The sequence below is a fragment of the Panthera tigris genome, chromosome B4, assembly GCF_018350195.1.
Source record: "Panthera tigris isolate Pti1 chromosome B4, P.tigris_Pti1_mat1.1, whole genome shotgun sequence".
Taxonomy (NCBI): domain Eukaryota; kingdom Metazoa; phylum Chordata; class Mammalia; order Carnivora; family Felidae; genus Panthera; species Panthera tigris.
Window position 1 is genome coordinate 14,045,398 of NC_056666.1, and position 18,665 is coordinate 14,064,062.

General features: G+C 46.6%; 1 protein-coding gene across 1 annotated transcript in view; it reads right to left on the reverse strand.

Annotated features, from left to right (window-relative positions):
- FAM171A1 (family with sequence similarity 171 member A1) overlaps positions 1 to 17,663 on the reverse strand; it is a 134,354-nt gene extending 116,691 nt beyond the window's left edge. The window contains exon 1 of the mRNA XM_042991142.1: positions 17,481 to 17,663. Within this exon, the coding sequence (XP_042847076.1) occupies positions 17,481 to 17,577 (97 nt within the window). The 5' untranslated portion in view covers positions 17,578 to 17,663. The remainder of the gene's footprint in view (positions 1 to 17,480) is intronic.
- Between the last annotated feature and the right edge of the window lie 1,002 nt (positions 17,664 to 18,665).

Consider the following 18,665-nt stretch of genomic DNA (forward strand, 5'->3'; position numbering starts at 1 on the left):
ATCCCAAAGGTTCCACGGAGCCTGGGCAAGTAGCCTCAGAAAGTTATCAAGTGCTACTTTGATTATATTGGCGTTTCACTTTATAACTTCTTTCAGTTTTATTTCACCTTTGCTCTAAGCCATAAAGCTGTCTGCCTTTTCTTTTTTTTATTTAAAAAAAAATTTTTTTTTAACATTTACTTATTTTTGAGACACAGAGAGACAGAGCATGAATGGGGGAGGGTCAGAGAGAGGGAGACACAGAATCGGAAGCAGGTTCCAGGCTCTGAGCTGTCAGCACAGAGCCCGACGCGGGGCTCGAACTCATGGACGGTGAGATCGTGACCTGAGCCGAAGTCGGCTGCTTAACCGACTGAGCCACCCAGGCGCCCCTGTCTGCCTTTTCTTTATCCATTAGCCTTAATTCTTCAAAGTAATTTGGCTTCATGCTAGCCCCTAAAACAGTGTCAATTTTAAATTATGTACAGTAATAGGCTAGGAGGAAATGGAAAATATTTCCCAATTTCAATTTTAGATAGGATTATATAATTTTTTTGTTTTCTCTTTCCTCTTTCCCTCTCTTTGTGTGTGTGTGTGTGTGCGTGTGTATGTGTGTGTGTGTGTGTGTGACAATTGCAATGGGCTTATTAGCAAACCTGTTGGGTTTCAGAGCAAGCTAGGAAGTCACTTAGAGCACTACCTAGAAAAATGACATGTAATTAGAAACAGAAGGAGCTGGGGCCGGTGCGGTACACAGCACAGAACAAGGCCATATGCACACAGCTCACACTAAAGACAGTGTTCTACAACAGGCCTAGGTATGCGTTTCCATCTGAAACAGCAGTCCCACTCACTGAAGAGTTAACTGCATCCACGAAATTGTAAACTGGTGCAGTGGGGATCGTGAGTCTATTTTATACTGTCTGACAAGTAACAGGACAGGATTAATAAATATCCATGAATGAGAGAGCGAATAGCACTTAAACTGTACGTTCTCCCTACCACACTCTGCCCCTTCCCTTTCAATTCCTGCAAAAGCAAAGAGAATCCAATGAACCTTCCAGCCACTCCTGAAGCCATTCAAGAAGCCACTCCCCACATGGAGACGCCTCTACCATGGCTTCCATGAGGACCGCTGGAGGAACCTTCTCTGGGCACTAGGTCCCTCGCACCCCATCCCAACAAGAATCAGCATCAGCTTCCTTATCTCAAACATTTTTAGTCCCTGAAAAGAGACGCAGTGCAATGTTCAATAACCCCATGTAAACTAACTAAGATCTGGGTGTAAGCGGTGATGTTCAACAATTTTCAAAGTCTCTTCCGCTGCCAAAGTTGCCATTAAAGAGTTCGAACTTTCCATACCCTTTTGGCTGCTGTGGTGGGGCACTTTCCCTTAACTCCACTGCAAGAGCAGAACAAGAGTGAAGAAAAGAAAGTAGGGGCACCTGGGTGGCTTAGTCAGTTAAGTGTCCAACTCTTGATTTCAGCTCAACTTATGATCTCACAGTTCATGAGATCAAGATCCACGGTGACAGCACAGAGCCTGCTTGGAATTCTCTCTCTCTGCACCCATCCCCCTCTGAAAAATAAATGAATAAACTTAAAGAAAAAAAAAAGAAAGTAGGAGCACTTGGGTGGCTCGGTCTGTTGAGCATCTGACTTTGGCTCAGGTCATGATCTCATGGTTTGTGGGTTTGAGCCCCATGTCGGGCTCCATGCTGACAGCTCGGAGCCTGCTTGGGACCCTCTCTCTCCCTCTTTCTCTGCCCCTCCCCTGCTCGTGCTCTCTCTCTCTCAAAAATAAACAAACTTAAAAAAAAACAGTAAAGGAGCTCAGTAACAAAGGCGACTAACTGTGTCCTCAATAAATTCCATGAGATTAGCAGGGGCTAGAGTTGAGACGAGTGATACTGAGAAAACCAGTCCCTTTGATGTTGGGATATCTGGCTGAAGACTGACCAACCATGCAGAATCAATGAGAAAAGGGGATGTGTAATAATTCGGGTGAGGAAGATAGATGAGACAAGGCGCCTGGCTCACAGACCTAGAAGAATACCCACTACTCATTATGCCCCTGCAGGAAGCAGGAGACAGGAGTTTACCAGCAGCTCAGCAACTCCACTGTCATTTTGCCAAAAAAAAAAAAAAAAAAGTCTTTTTCAAATGCTTTATAAACTACAAAAAAGCTACAATTCATATGGATGGTGGCGTGGCCCTGGAGTGCCTTCCTCCCCTTCTCTGTGTGGTTCCTAGCCTTCAAACTCCACCTCACAAGCCACTGTACTGGGAAGCCTCCCTGACTGCCCAGTTAGTTATTTCCTCCTCCGCATCCCTCTATGCTTTGCTCCTCCCTACAGTGGTTTGTTTATCTGTGCTTCTCCCATAGGAGCTCGAGTTCCTGAAAAGTGGGGGCTTAATTATCTTTGGATCCCCAGAGCATGGAACCATAAGAAGCGACTGATAATGCCCACTTTCATTATTAAATATGTGAGCTCTACTTGGTAGGGAGCATGACGGCTGCCCAGAAACTGGGTGGCTCAGACTGGAGAATCCCTGAGCAGAAATCATGACTGAAACAGTGAGTGTGAGCGTCTAAAGCAGCCGAGAGAGACACTCTAAGAGAACAGAGGAGGAGCATGTGTGTGGGATTATCATCTCCGTGCTGTACCAGTGCATGACTTCAAGCCACGCTCCCCCACCCACATACACAGAAAGGAATAATCTCTTTCCTGATACCTCTCAGGATTATGAGGAGTAAAAAGATAACGGACCTGAAAGCACTTGAAAATCTGCAATTTAAGAAATTAGTATTATCAACCTTCCGGTGGTGAGAGGTAAGGACAGCAGAGACTCTTTGCTGGGTACGTGGATGGGTGGATGGGAGGATGGATAAAGAGTGGTTCATCTGCCATGAAGCAGCTAAGAGGAAAAGAAGTTTAAGAAGTATCTAACTTGCCAGGCCTTTCTCTCATGTAAACGTCTCCTTAAGGATTCTGAATTTAGAAATGGGTAGATATGGGGGCGCCTAGGTGGCTCAGTTGGTTAAGCATCTGACTTCGGCTCAGGTCATGATCTCACAGTTCATGGGTTCGAGCCCCCCGTCAGGCTCTGTGCTGACAGTTCAGAGCCTGGAGCCTGCTTCGGATTCTGTGTCTCCCTCTCTCTCTGCCCCTCCCCTGCTCATGCTCTTTGTCTCAAAAACAAATAAACATTAAAAACGAAACAAACAAATGGGAAGACATAAGCAGGGAATAGTTCCACCTTAATTAACATGTTATCTAATCGGTGCACATAAAAAAATATCCTAGTCTGAAAGCCATTAACTCCTTTCTCTTGTTTACTTAGCATTTATGTATTACTTTTACGTGTACTGATTTAGAATGTCTCAGTTTAATATTTAATGCAACATCTAATAGGTTTCCATTAAGACACTGAAATCTTTATAAGGCAATGATTTTATTTTTAAATTTGAAAAGGCAAATGAGGTTCAAGATGGTGAAAAAAACAAAACAAAGCTGTTCCAAACAGTAGTGGGGAAAGAACACAATGGGAGACTTCTATCAATTTTACCTCTAACTCAAAATCTACGTTGCGGCACAAGAATCAAAACACAAAGTGGCGTTAAAAGTCATTTTAACGGTTTGTGCTGCCAAGGGGTGAGCGAGCTGAATCAAAGGATCACTTTCTAAGGTTAATTTCACTAGGCAGTCTTTAAGTTTACAGTAAAGGAAAAAACGTACCCACAAAACTGTGCACTGAGTATATGCCCCATGCACCAAGTGATATAGTTTTGGAAGGAGAGACCTAATTTCGCCACAGCCGTACTGGTGACATTTGGACAAGCGGTGGACCGAGGGGGCTCTGCACAGACAGCCTGGAGAGCAAAGCTACGTTTTAAAAGGGCTCCCTGTGCTCGCAGATGGGCTGTAAACTTGACCAGACTGCAGACACTGTCCTCCACCCTCACCAGTTGAATGCATTAACTTTTCTATTCCTTTCCCATATGCTTTATCGCACATTCAAAAACATGGACAGCAGATGGTAACAAAGAAAGAGATCAATCACCCAAGCAAAAATTGAAAAACCTTGTTCTGAAAGAGACATCTAAAAGCCACTTACTTCCAACCTCCCATTAGATGGGAATATTTTAATTGAGTGACATCAAACGCAAGCAACTTCTTTTAGGTCATCCTTGAGCAGATACCGCCTTTTCGTACTGCGATATTTGCAATAATGGACTTGCATTTATCTAATCCTATTGTGCTTTCCTAACTTGGAATAACCACAGACTTCCTTAATATCAAAAACATAATAGAAGGGGCCAGCAGCTCCCAGAGAACAACTTTCTATCACAGTAAACACTGAATAAACGCTGGGCTCTGAGATTCCATACTCAGGAATCAGAGGAAACAAATGTATAAACGCAGGGCTCTGAGATTCCATACTCAGGAATCAGAGGAAACAAATGTATCTCATGAGTGAGGAAACAAGAAAACGTTCTAAGTTTGGAAAAAACTTCTCTTTTTATGAAATCTCTATTTTAATTTAAACAGAGGGGCTATTTATGCCACTAATTCTATCTGTCTGTGCAGAAGTTCACAGAAACCAGACAAAGGGCTTGAGGAGAGAAGCTTTACTAACAAGGCAACAGTATATACAGCGGGGAAACCGGACACAGGTCTCACTGTTCTTTGCACGGATATAGTTTCTAAAAGGCAGGCGGCTCAGAAACAGACTAAAAGTTAGAAGAGGCCACATGAGGGAAGAAGCAGAAATGAAAAATAGAGGACCTGACTCAAACACCCACTTTTTCCCTAATCCCAGACGTGGATCTCTGGAATAGCCCAGCCCCACAAAATCTGCAGGTAGACATGCACATTCCCTTGAAGTGTCAAATGTATATTTGTATAGGTTAATGGCATAAGCAAAGGATAGAAGGAAACGATGATATCTTGTCTAAATTTCCAAAGGATATACCCAGTCATTAGGGGAGCTTCTTCAATCTCAAGGAATTTCATTTTCTCCCATGCTCTCTTGGTATGTTCAACTCTGATTCAAAGTTTTTCTGGCTTTTGTGAATGAATACATTTGGAACTGTACTATCTTAACTGATTAAAAGAGGCTATTAGAATATTCAAAGTATTCTAATTTTGAGGAACCGACTCAATACACTACTGACTCAAAAGGGTTATTAACAAAGTATCCCAAGAAACTTCCTAGAAGCTGCCTGGTCATGAAGAGATCCTGGCACTTCTTTGGGTGTATGGATTCTTACACGTAAATGGCATATACATTTGCTTTCCTTTAAAGAGAATAAGTATCGAAACAGTCCGGTATAATCTCTAGTCCTATATTAACCTATCTAACCTGAGCAGTATGTAAATGTTAGACTCTGGAAGGGTTACTTTTCTTTTTCTCTCTCATTCCTTCTCTATCCTGACACACACACACACACATACACATCCTCACGTACACAGATGCACAGGCATGTACCACGGCTTACTTGGTAGGTATGCGATAACGTGGTTCTACATGATCAGATGGGATATTCAGTGAGGAGGTAGTGTGGTCATGTGATAGACTTTAATTATCAAAGAAAAATTAAAGCCTGCATAAATAAAACATTGTTGAGAATAAAAATAAACATAATGGCGAAACAATGCTGATTTCTCAAAGTGCTCTAACACTCCTCAAAAACTAAAGCCTGGAAAACTGTAGCTGGAAAATGAAATGTATGCACTGCATTGTTAATGTATCGATCTAGCCACCTAATGTATATTTTAGCCCACCAAAATGGCTAAAACTAAAGAAACCAACACCACCAAATGATGGTGAGAATGTGGTGCAACAGTAATTCTCACACATTTTTGGTGGGAGTATAGAAAAATATGATGGAAAAACATCTCGCAGTTTCTTGAGAAACTAAACATTCACCTACCTATAACCCAGAAATGTTGGTTTCTTCCCAAGAACAATGAAAACATGCCCAAAGAACGAACAAATGTATAAAAATGTTCACAGCAACGATATAACCACCAAAAACCAGAAAGGACTTGTGTGTCTATCCAGAGGAGAATGGATAAACTGTAAGATATTCACCCAGTGGAATACTATTCATGGCAAATAATGAAGCCAGAGTATGGAATGTATGATTCCATTCATGTGAAAGTTCTACAACAGGCAAAAAAGTAACCTGTGGTGGAAAAAATCTGAACGGTGCTTGCCCCCAAGCAGCAGAGGCAGGGATTTACTGGAGAGGGTACTGGGGGAACTTTCTGGAATGATGGTAATATTCTGTATCAAGATGGGACTTGGGTTCGCACAGATATACACATGTCATCACTTAAGACTGGTGTATTTCCTTGTATGTAAATTTTCCTCTGGGAAAAAATGGAATACTGAATCCTAATTAATGATATGCCTGCCATTGTACTTGGAGGAAAGTGCATATATTTGACACGTACTTTAAAATACATCAGTAAAGGGGCGCCCAGGTGGCTCCGTTGGTTAAATGTCTGACTTCGGCTCAGGTCATGAGCTCACCATTCCTGAGTTCAAGCCCAGCACTGGGCTCTACGCAGATAGCTTGGAGCCTGGAGCCTGCTTTGGATTCTGTGTTTCCCTCTCTCTCTGCCCCTTCCCGCTCAAACTCTGTGTCTCTCTCAAAAATAAAGAAACATTAAAAAAAATTTTTTTTAAAAGAAAGAAAATGCATCAAAAAATAAGACAGATTAATGGATAGGAAGATGAACTGATAGGGAATAAAGCAAGAATAGTAAAATGGTAACTGTAGAATCTAAGTGGTGAGTATGGGTCTTCACTGTAAAATTCTTTCCATTTTTTTGTAAGGCCAAACACGCTCATGAAATAAGTTGGAAAAAAAATCTATTACAGTGCCATAATTAGCATCATTTAAAACTTTACTTTCAGGATCATTGTATAAGCCAAGAGGAATGAATAAAGTCTTTTCAAAGAGTGAAAAGGATTAAAATTCTGCAAGTAAATTCAAATACCAAATAAACACCGGTATTTCACACTTACTTCAGAGTGAGTAAAGCCCTCACTTGGTGCCATAAGGAGAGCAAGGGCATCCCATCACACTTTACGGATCCAAACAAACCTGCGGGACTATTTTACAAACAACCACATCCTTCCCTACCTCCAACTCTCTAATTGTTGGGTCCTAACAAGTTTCTCTTGTTATATAAATAGTCTTGCCAAAAACTAATGGGCTCTGAACACAAGCCAGGAGATTCCCCCAAGCCCAGCTGGGTGTTACCCCAAGTCCCACCCTGCTCGACTGGACCTCCCTCAAGAGCTCAGGAGAGGTACTCGTGGGAGCTTCCTATCGCTTCTACACATCTGGACCCCACACAACACGAAGCACAGAGCTCGGCTCTTAGGAGCCGCTCAGAAAATGACCGTTCGAGGTTGCTTTCCATGGTTCAAAGGCTAACAGGGACCACACAAGGGAGGTGATTTGTCTTTTCAGCATAAAAACGACCAGGCCTATTAAGAGTCCCTTATTTATGCTGGTAAAATGCCACAGGATCAAAATTATGAGAAATTATAATTTAATCCTCCAAATCTTATGATAGCACAGTCTGAGGGCAGGGGGCAGGCTGCCTACGGTCACACAGTGGCCTCTGTCTCTTACTGTATATTTACGTCTCACGGGAACGATATGAAGATTAAAGAAGATAATCCATCCAGGTACTTAGCATCATGTCTGGCAGGTGGTAAGCACCCAGTGCACGTTAGCTAATTGCCATTATTATTCTTCACGTTTCTGTGAAGGAAGCAGAGAGTGTCTGCCACTATTTCACAGATTTAACATTAAATATAATAGAGATCCCATAAATATTTACCATTCAGTGAACTCAGTAAATCACAGTTATGGAAACAAACTTCACTTTCAAGTTCTCAGAGACAAAATAGGAAAACTCAGGACAACTTTAAACATGGCATTTGGGATCCCACAAGCTGTCTTAGGATTTCCTTGTGTACGAGTCCATGTCAGAGTTGTAAGGTCCTGGCGCAGGAAAGGACAGAGGGGACACTCGTCCAGAGCCCTCCTCGGGACTCGCCAAGGGAAGGCGCTCCACTGTCCTCCCTCCCGCACTCACTGACCTCGACGGCAGGGAAATCTGCCTCCCCATCCTCTCTGCCCAGTGACCCCTCGTCTACATTCTGGCTACAGCAGGCAGGAGCCCCCAAAAGGCATCTCTACCCTCACCCTTGGAACCTGCGGATACGTTAGGTCAAGTGGCAAAAGAGACTACAGGGGTGATTAAGGTTATGGGCTTTCCCGGATTATCCGGTGGGCTCAACTAATCGCATGGGCCCCTTTCAAAGGCAGAGAGGTCAATCTGGCTGTGGTCCGAGAGATGCAGCAGCAGGAGAAATCAGAGAGAGATGTGAGGTGTGAAAAGCTGCCCAGGTGCTGTCGCTGCGGTTGAGCAACGGAAGGGGCAAGGGGACAAGGACTGCAGGCAGCCTCAAGGGGCAAGGAAAGAGGAGCCTCGGCCTGCTATCCACCCGCAAGGGGCTGCCTTCTGACTACCACCTGAATTCGTGTGCAAGCAAATTCCTCCCCGGAGCCTCCACAGTGGACTGTGGTGCACAGGACGCAGAGCACAACCCCACTCGGGCACTACAGGGGCGAAGAGGGGGAGCGGGCACCTCATCCACTGAGGCAGAGCTCCCGGTGACGGCTTGGATAACGTGGCTCCCCTGAGGGACTGAGTTCGGCTCTGTCAAAATTACACTAAAAATCACATTAGAGGGGCGCCCAGGTGGCTCTGTCGGTTGAGTGTCCGACTTCGGCTCAGGTCACGATCTCGCGGTCCATGAGTTCGAGCCCCGCATCGGGCTCTGTGCTGATGGCTCAGAGCCTGGAGCCTGCTTCCGATTCTGTGTCTCCCTCTCTCTCTGCCCCTCCCCTGCTCACTCTCTGCCTCTCTCTCTCTCTCAAAAATAAACATTAAAAAATGTTTTAAAAATTACATTAGAAACCTTTCCTTCAGTACAAATTCAGGAAGTCTTCCATTCAAGTCCTGTGCTCAAAAAAGTCAGTCTAAGCAAATGAAATGCTCGTCTGATTTGGAAATAATTAACTTTCCTCCTCAAGCTCATATTTCTCTGTCCCTGTGCAGTATAGCTTAAGACAAAACAAAACAAAACAAAACAAAACAAAAGGAAAAACCCACCTTTTATAAACTCAATGCTTACTTCAAAGGTGTCTTCTTCTAAAAGCCAGGTTTTCCTGTTCTGCCTGCTACTCCCCCCAAATCCAAAAGATCTTATCAGTTTTCATATCTGAGTATGTGTTTAAATGTTACATAAAATTAAGGATTCGAAATAGTGGATGAACATATCAGATCTATATTTGACCACCTTATCTCTCTCCACTTAAGTAAATATGAGTTTTAACCTAATTGTCCTGTAACTATTATTTCAGAGCTTCATCCGACAAGAGTACCAACATTTCCAATCAATGCTGTCACTGCGTAAATATTTGATTCCCAGCAGGACATCTCTTAACCTAATTTATAACCATTAAGAGCACTGAGAGATGTCCACATGCTTATACTCTCTAAAATAAAACCTCCTGTGTCCCATTGTGGATAAATCCTTGAAACATCTAGAAATATACATCACAACTTATAGCTGGACGTTTAGTCAGACAACTGTTACTAGCTTTCACCTTTACTCAAGAGACTCTTTCCTAATTACATAAAAAAAAAAAGTCCCTTGGTGATGCCCTTCTTAATTTATTTTTCCATTTGTCTTCCAGCTGGACTGTAAAATATCAGAGGCCGAGGATTTCTAAATAATCAAGCTTACCCAAAAATATGCTGTCCCCCCCAACCCTCTTCTGTCTAGTAGGTATTTTGCATACTTACATAAGTCTTCACAGGGCACATGCTCCGTATGGAGGGTTGTAAGAGCATAAAGAGCGGAGCAGGAGGTGAAGGGAAGTGAGGACGCACAGTGGTCACCCAGGGGTGATGAGCAGAATGTTCCAGCTGGAGAAGGGGATTTAAGCTGGTGAAGCAGGGGGCGCAAAGGTTGGAGCAGGTGCATGAGGAAAGGCAGGAAAGTCGTCAAGGCCAGACTTAGTAATTTAGACTTTACATGCTGGGCAACAGGAAAGGATTAAATGTTTTTCTGCAGGAGAGAAACATGAATACGATGGTGTTTGAAGAGGGACACGTGGAGAGAGCCTGGGTTGAAAGAAGAGACCACAACACGGAGAGAGAGAGAGAAGACAGGATGCTTTCAACAGGTGCCTTATGAGGGTGAGGATACACGACCGTGAAAGTGAGGAGCGAGTGAGGGAGCGTTTATGAGACACAACGGGAAGGGAAGTGTGACGCCTTCACGTGAGGCGAGGTCTTAAAATGACTGAGTGGTTCTCTCCCTTTCTCCGTTCCTTATTCACCTTTAGACCAAGGCCCTGAACTCGACAAGAGCCAAGCTCCTCTCTGTTCTTGAGTTCAGTTCCCTGGGAGAAGCCTCCAACCGGGACCCTTCAGCCTCCTCCTCCCAGCCCCTGAGGTTTGAATCCCCGCCTCTGTACCAGAGGCCCCATCAGCTGCTCCCCTGGGACCTGTCCAGCTGTCATATAGCTCCCCTCTCTAGGCTACACTGGACTGAACGTTGCTCCCGGTGAGCTAGAAACTGCAGAGCAAGCAGTTTTGCTCCTCCTGTGCTGCCCAACAGGTGCAGTGCCCAGGTGTTCCACACCGCACCGCTCTCTGTCCGCACTGGGGCCCATTCGCCGACGAGAGGCACAGGTATCAGAGGTGGGCGCCCAGCCCGAGACAACACACAACACGCGGGAGGCCATTCCAGGGGGAGTGGTCCCCTATCCTTTCATTATACAAAGGCACCGGTGGCGCCCTTCGATCACAGCGGCCTTTTACCCCATTTAGTAACCAAGAGATAGGTTTCAACAAAAATTAGAGCCAAGTTTAGAAGCAAGCAAGACTTCTAAAACTAGCTTTTGGCAGGGGGCTTGGGGGGGCGGTTCTGTATTCTCCCTGCAGATATGAATAAAACCCACTCTAGAAGGAACGCAGAGGATTTCATGCACTTTGCTTACAAATAAAAGTCACAGCCCACGGAGTGCATCTGGGAAAAAAAGTTGTTTGGTGATAGTGGGGCGGGGGAGGTCCGTGAGGTACTCCCCAAGGATCCTCACCATGGCTCCAGTTTGGCAGACTTTTGTTAAGAAGATGCAAAAACTCCACGCTCTTCTCCAAATGTTACCTTCAGTAGCTGCGGTCCCCCCAAATGGCCCGTCACCACGGTGGGCTGTATGGGAGCCAGGCTCTCTTCACAGTTCTTGGGGGTCAGTATCTGTATCAGTTTCCTATTGCTGCCATTAACAAATTGCCACCACTCAGGGGCTCAAAACAACATAATTTTACTGCTTACAGTTCTGCAGGACAGAAGCCCCAAGTCAGTATCAACTGGGCTACGGTGAAGATGTCAGTGAGACAGCATTCCTTCTGGAGGCTCTGGGACAGAATCCATTTCCTTGTCTTTTCCAGCTTCCAAAGGCTGCCTGCATTCCTTGGCACACGGCCCTTCCTTCATCCTCACAGCCAGCAGTGAAGCATCTCCACTGTCTCTCTGTTCCCCTGCTCACATCTCCTCTCCCTCTGATCTCCCCACCTCGCTCCGGTTAAGAATCCTTGGATTATAATCCAGGTTAATCTTCTCACCTGAAGACCCTTGCCTTAATTAGCTCTGCAAACTCCCTCTTTCAGCGGTTATATATTCAAAGGTCCAGGGATCCGGACATCGACATCTCTAGGGGCCATTATTCTATCTACCTTCCACAGGATGTGTGTGGGGAGAAAGCACTGTGACCATAGATCACCTTAGTTTTCTCGGCCCGAGTTTCCTCATCTCCAGAACAAGGAGGATAAACTTGACCTCAAGGTTCCTTCTGTACTACACAATTGCGTCTATCTTGATCTAAAGACATCTCTATAAACGTGCCACATAAAAGCACCCGTAAGACTACTGACTGTATAGACTACAAGGTAGACAAACAGTCTAAGGAGACGCCCAGATTTTAAGCCTAGTTAACAGAGAACTTAGGCTGTGCTGGGCTGGGGGAGGTTGGAGGCAGACTCAGTGTCCTGAAGGGGGGACGTCCAGTAGCTTGTCGGATAAAAAGAAAAAGAGCCAAGACATCATGTCAAAGCCAGAGGGAGAAAAATTGGAGTCATCCACATAAAAGGATTTAATTACTGGAATCCATGTGGATTAAATTCTGTAAGGGGTAAGTGAAAGAAAAAAAAAAAGAGCAAATGTTTGCAGACGGACTGGAAAATGGCGAAGTCATTCCAAAGAGCTTGATCAGAGGAAGGTGGAATCACCTTAAACATGCTGACTGAACTGTTTTGTGTTTAGGGGGCTTATTATGAAGCCTTTCTAGAGTGGTTAATTGCCTCACGTTTTGCCTATTTACCAGCTGCATTTTACAAAAAACAATGGTTTACTTAATGTAGGGCACACGTTGGGGTCACACTGTACAATTGTTTAAAAAATTATTTCAGGGGCACCTGGGTGGCTCAGTTGGTTAAGCGTCTGACTCTTGGTTTTGGCTCAGGTCATGATCTCACAGTTTGTGAGTTTGAGCCCCACAGTGGGCTCTGTGCTAACAGTGCAGAGCCTGCTTGGAATTCTCTCTCTCTCTCTCTCTCTCTCTCTCTCTCTCTCTCTCTCTCTCCCTCTCTCCCTCTCTCCCTCTCTCCCTCTCTCCCTCTCTCTCTGTCCCTGCCCTCCTCTCTGTCACTGTCTCTCAAAATAAATAAACTCAAAAAATTGTTTTAAAAAGAAGAAAAAAACACTATTATTTCATACAATTAACTGATCTATTTAGAGTGCTGAAGCTTAATTAAAAAAATACACTTAGGGGCACCTGGCTGGCTCAGTCGGAGGAGCATATGACTTTTGATCTTGGGGTTGCAGGTTCAAGCCCACACTGGGTGTAGAGATTACTAAGAAAACTAAACTTAAAAAAATACACTTAAAATACATTTCAGTTCCACGTTTGGTGGAACTGAGCATTTAGCCAGTACTGAGGTCTTTAAAAATCCTTAAGTTATATTCAGTAAAATCAAATGAAAATGACTTGTTTCCAATTACTTCTTTGTAACTTGATCAAACTATAATAGTATTATTGAAATATGTGATGATTTCCATTAGGCATGTTTCACACAAAGTACGGGAGGTGGGTGCCATCACAGGACAAATTTTTCCATCTAGATTTCTGAAAAATTTTTATACAATGTTTCCTTCAGTAATATACACGTCCGTGGTCTGACTTAATTTGCGTGTGCCTTTTTCGTGTGGAGTATTTACTAAAATAACTAAATTAGTATTCCCCAACAAGAATACAAATGTACGGTCTGACTTACAGAGATATTAGAAATGTCTTTAGAACAAAGAACTGACTGAAGCTTAGAAAGTACTTTCATTTGCAACCTACTACTTGAGAAATCTACCTAATTTCCTCCCTTTTCTGGTCGGAATGTTAAGCATGAAAGCTGTATGTTACAAAGCGTTACAGGAAAAGTACAAATAGGACACAAATATAAACCCATAAAGTCATCTCAAAGCCTCTGCCAGAAATTACCTAGATGCTGCTGTTGTTTTTCCAACAGAGTTCCCACACCTGGTGTGCAACAAAGTCCAGTGGCCTCTGCAAATCCAAGCGCTACACTTTCCCAGGACGCGAGCCCAGGAGTTTTATTTAGATGTTATGTTCTCATTATACCATCAGCATAAGTCATGCCTGTTGGACGATCCTCCTGATATTTTCCATCGCTCCGTGGGTTTTCAACTGATCACGGTGTTCTAATAACCGAAATTTGAATTTGGCAAAGAACAGGCCTCTCGGAGAGAAGAAAGACAGCCAACCATTCACCTCCAATGTTATGACAGATTGTAGCTTTTCTGAGATGAACATAAAGTTAGCACATCATTGCAAAATACATCACTATTAGATAATGAGCAGCAAAATAAAGATCATACAATATAAGTCTGAGCATGAAGTCCTTAACCTAGCTCTGACCTTTCTTTTGGCACGTAAAAACAGTGCTGGGCTTCAAAAATATCTCTATGGAGTACATCTGCACAGCTTACTGCGCTCCAAGGAGAGCCCCCTCTATTAAGCCAGCCTCAATACACAGCTGTCTAAGAGGTTAAGAAAGTAAAAATTAGTCAGTACTATTGAATAACAGTTTCTGTAAAATTCCCAGAAAAAAAAAAATAGACACTATAAACACTTTAGAGAAACTTCGATGAGAACAATGAAAACACGCAATCATATTCTAGAGCTAGTTCAAATTCATGATTCGCAAAGCAAAACTTCACGCTGACAACCGCGGTCTATGAAAGCCCTTTGCTGGGTCAAAGTAGCTACAGTAGAAAGAATCTGGAGCCAAATCTTAAATTCTATCTTGAGTACAATTTATTCAAGTATCTTGAATGCAATTTATTTGAGTATCTTGAGCAAAGCAATGCCAAGGAATTTTGTAGATGTTAATTGCCTTAGATGAAGCAACACTCATTTAATACAGAAGTGTCACTTAGTCCCAGGAATGTAACTGTAACACCACTGTAAACCATACACATTTGTGTGTTCCAGTTCTCTGAGGAGTTTTTCCTAAAGTCATCTCTCAACCCTGTTGGTGCAGAAGGTATGTGTGCAATGCACGTTCAAAGTATGATTCAAGTAACAATTTGTATAATAAAAGCAAAACTCTTACAAATTAGGTTTCCGAGAAGGTAAACACTGAAGATTTCCTCTAAAACTTCACCACAGTGTGCTACAGTGTATGCTATTAACTGTCTTCAGTCCTTCGCTCATTCAGCGCTACCTGAGCACCAACTAAGTTCAAAACAATCTACGACCTGTGGTGGGACTGCACAGTGAAATCAGATGTAGCATTTTTCTTCACTGTGCATGAGATCCAGGAGATAGAGAAGAGGTGAATTTAAAAACTATGCTACAGGGGCGCCTGAGTGGCTCAGTCGGTTGGCAGTCCCAACTTCGGCTCAAGTTGTGGTCTTGGGGTTCGTGAGTTTGATCTCACTGTTCGTCAGTTTGAGCCCTGCGTCAGGCTCTGTGCTGACAGCTCAGAGCCTGGAGCCTGCTTCAGATTCTGTGTCTCCCTCTTTCTCTGCCTACCCCCTCATTCGTGCTCTCTCTTCCTAAACAATAAACGTTAAAAAAAATAATAACTATGTTACAAGCCGAGAGACAAGACTGGGTTCAAAGAAATCAGTGGGGGTAAGGTTACTTTCCAATGTCAAAGGACCAACCATCCACTCTCCTAAAAACGGTCCTAGCTCAAAACCTAGGTGATAGTGAGGCCCTGACTTCTGGTAGAGCTCCTGGGCTCAACACTTTAAAAAGCCATTCTACTTAATGGCACTAAATTCTGGTGCAGGGGGGCAGGGGGACGGGGGGCATTCCAAGGCACTTAATCCTCCATTCAAACCATCCCATAGACTAAGACACTTCAAACCATGGTATCAATATCCTCATTGGTTGATCATTCTTCACCCACTTCATAGAATATTCCATTTCTGGGAGTTTGGTTACCCAATCTCTGTCTAGTGTGGTCCTCACCCAATTGCAGCAGTAGGTTTTGTTCATGACTTTTTTTTTTTTTTTTTAACCGAGGCCCTGTCTTCCCCTATTTTATAAGCACATGAACTTAATATTTCCATATATTCCTATTTCAAATGCAAAAACACTCAACCCATTCTTTGGAATTAATGGCCTCGGTGAAACACAAATATCACATTCATTAAAATAGCTGATTCAAAGAAGCAGTAGAATATTAATGAAAGAGACTACAATTCTACACCGATGATCTAATGTTCTAAACATTCATTTCCTACTGAAGAGACATATGGGTCTTTTTGTACCTTGTCAATGTCCCCCTTTCCACAATATACATTACTAAATTTACACACAGTTCATAACGGTTCTATTATGTCATAGCTACAGAAAAAAGCAAGGCAGGAAAGAGATGCCAGCAAATGATACAGCAAGAGCCCAATGCGAAAACCTTTCGAACAACATGTAGGTAACAAACTAAACCCAGGCCACTACGTAGAACCTTCCTTGCCTGTCACAACGTCACGGGCGGAAGCCCACCCACGGCTCTCTGCTCCCAGGCAATCCAAGCTCTGAGTGTTTGTTACAAGGGAAGGAGGTTATTAGCGTGAGGAAGAGGGAGGAAGGCACGGTCTGTGCTGGAGGACGGTGTGCGCGGGGGCATCCACTGGGCAGACCTTACAGGACACACACCTTTCTGCCAGGAGAGGACAGGGGCATGGAGTCGGTGGGCGGAGGGTGGGGGTGGGGTGGGGGTCTACACCGCTGCAGGGAAACCCTCTCTCGACAGCCCAGAGAGGCCCGGGGGGAGGCCGGGCACTGGATCCGGTGTGGGTGCTGATGCTCAGTTGCGGCGGCCTCACTCACCCTTGTGAAAAGGCAGGCAGCAGAGAAGCACTCAATTTTGTCCCCTCACACGCGTGCAAAGGAAGCTTCGGGATCCCCTCCAAATAAAGTCTTATTTTAAAAACAAAAGACAGGCTTGTGGCCATTCTCAGAGGCGGCCACATTACTCCCAGGTCTGGAAAGCAGATTTGCAGAGGCCAAAGATGAGACAAAAGGCACGAGCTGGCGACATACAGACCTAGAAATGATTTTTTTTTTTTTTTCTTTAATGATTAAGGCCTCCCAGTTCTGTCTCCCCTTTTGGGGATGATTCTTGGGCCGCTGAGCAAATCCCTTACCGCCTGGAAAAGACGTCGGACGGGGAGGAGAAGGAGACCCCCAAACTTTCCCAAACTGTGGCAGGCTGGTGGCGGCCAGCGGCCGCGGACCTCGGGTCCCAGGGCGCCGGGGGCACCCGAGAGGCAGCGGCCACCCCCCCAACACGCCACAACAAAAGGGCCGAGGTCAGCCTTCGCGTTCCGGCTTCCAGGACCCGAGCCCCGAGAGGGCAGGGGGGGGGGCCGGGAGGGGGGGGGAGCGGGCGGCGGCGACCCCGGGGCGGCCGCTCTGGCCGGGGCGAAGGGGAGGATGGAGCCTCGCGTCCGCGCCACGGCATAAAGGGAAGGACCCTCGGAGGCATGCAGACGAGCCCCCCGAAGCAGCAACAGCTGGTGCCGCCCGCACCGCCTCCGGCCTCGGCCGCGGACCCCGCAAAGAGCCTCTGCCGGGGGCGCCTCGGCGGCCCCGGGCGGCGCCGCCCCCTCGGGAGCGCGGCGCAGGGAGCGTGGGGGGACGCCGCAGGCCCGGCGGCCGAAGCTGCGGCCGGGGCTCCGGCGGCCGCCGACACAATGCGGCCCGAGAGCCTCCCCGCCCGCCGCCGCCGCTGCGGCAGGCCCGCGGCCGACACAAAAGCCCACCGGCCGCCGGCCCTCGCGCCTCCCGGGCCCCGCCGCCGCGCACCGACCTTGGGCTCCGGCGCCGGGCTCCCGCAGCGTCTTGGTCCCCGCCTTCCAGACGTTGCAGCCCAGCAGGCAGAAGAGGAGCGCCGCGGACCTGCTCATCTCCGCGCCGCGGGGCCCCGGGCGGCTCGGGCTCGCCGACCACCGGGACGGAGCGGCGCGTCAGGGGCGGCCGGGCGCCGCGCCTCCCTCCATGTCGCCTGGCTCCGCGCGCGCCGGGCCCGCCGCCCGATTGGCCGCGCCCCCGCCCGGCGCGGCGCCGGGCTCCGCAGCCCACGGCCGCTCCCTCCTCCGCGCGCCCCGGTGGGTTTCCCCGAAGAGCCGCGGCTGCGGCTCCGCCAACTCTTTAACCCCTTCGCGCCCTGCCCCGCGCCCCGCCCGCGGGGCGGCGCCCGGGCCCCGCCGTGGTGCCACCTGGCGGCCGCGGCGCCGCGCGGGGAGGGGGCCGCGCGCCCACGAGCCCCGCTCCCGCCCGCGCCGCGACGCCCCCCTGCCTCCGCCCGCGCGCCCTCGAGCCTCCCCGAGGGCCGCGAGCGAAACCTTTGGCCCCGGGACAGCCCCAGCACCCCACGTTCCCCGCTGCTTTGAAGAAGAAGAAGAAGAAGAAAAAAAAAAACACCTGTTTTTCCGAGGCTGAGGCGTTCGCACCTGTTAACGGACGGTCCGAGGGTGGCATCTGGGTCTCGGGGCGTGGCCTGCCTCAGTTTCCTCGGTATAACGCCACCTGCAGCTACTCAGGTCCCGGTCCACGTATGTTCCCCAAGGTGGACTTGACGCCCAGTGTTAAAAGTCAGCGGAAACAGAATCTGTACGCCTGTATGAACTGAAGTAGGCCCTCTGTGCCGCAGTGTTGACGGACGAAGGGCTCCAGGTAGAATGGTGCTGGGCTAGTTTTAGAAGCTTAGGGTCTGGAGGGAATTTACATTTCCGTGTATTGAGGGCGTGGGTAGTTTTGTTACTTTTGTTTTGTCTTCGGGATACATGATCTAAGGGGTAGTGTTATCCCCATTTACAGATGAGAAAATAGAGGCTAAGGAGGGTTAAGGAAATTTGTCCAAAGTGCACAGCTGGTCAGTGGCAGAGCCAAGGCTGAGAGTCTGGCCCGAAACATAGTCTGGCCCGAAGGCTAAAAGCTCTTCACAAAATCCTCAGGCTTCCTTTAATCCTAGTTACACCCCTCCACCCCCACC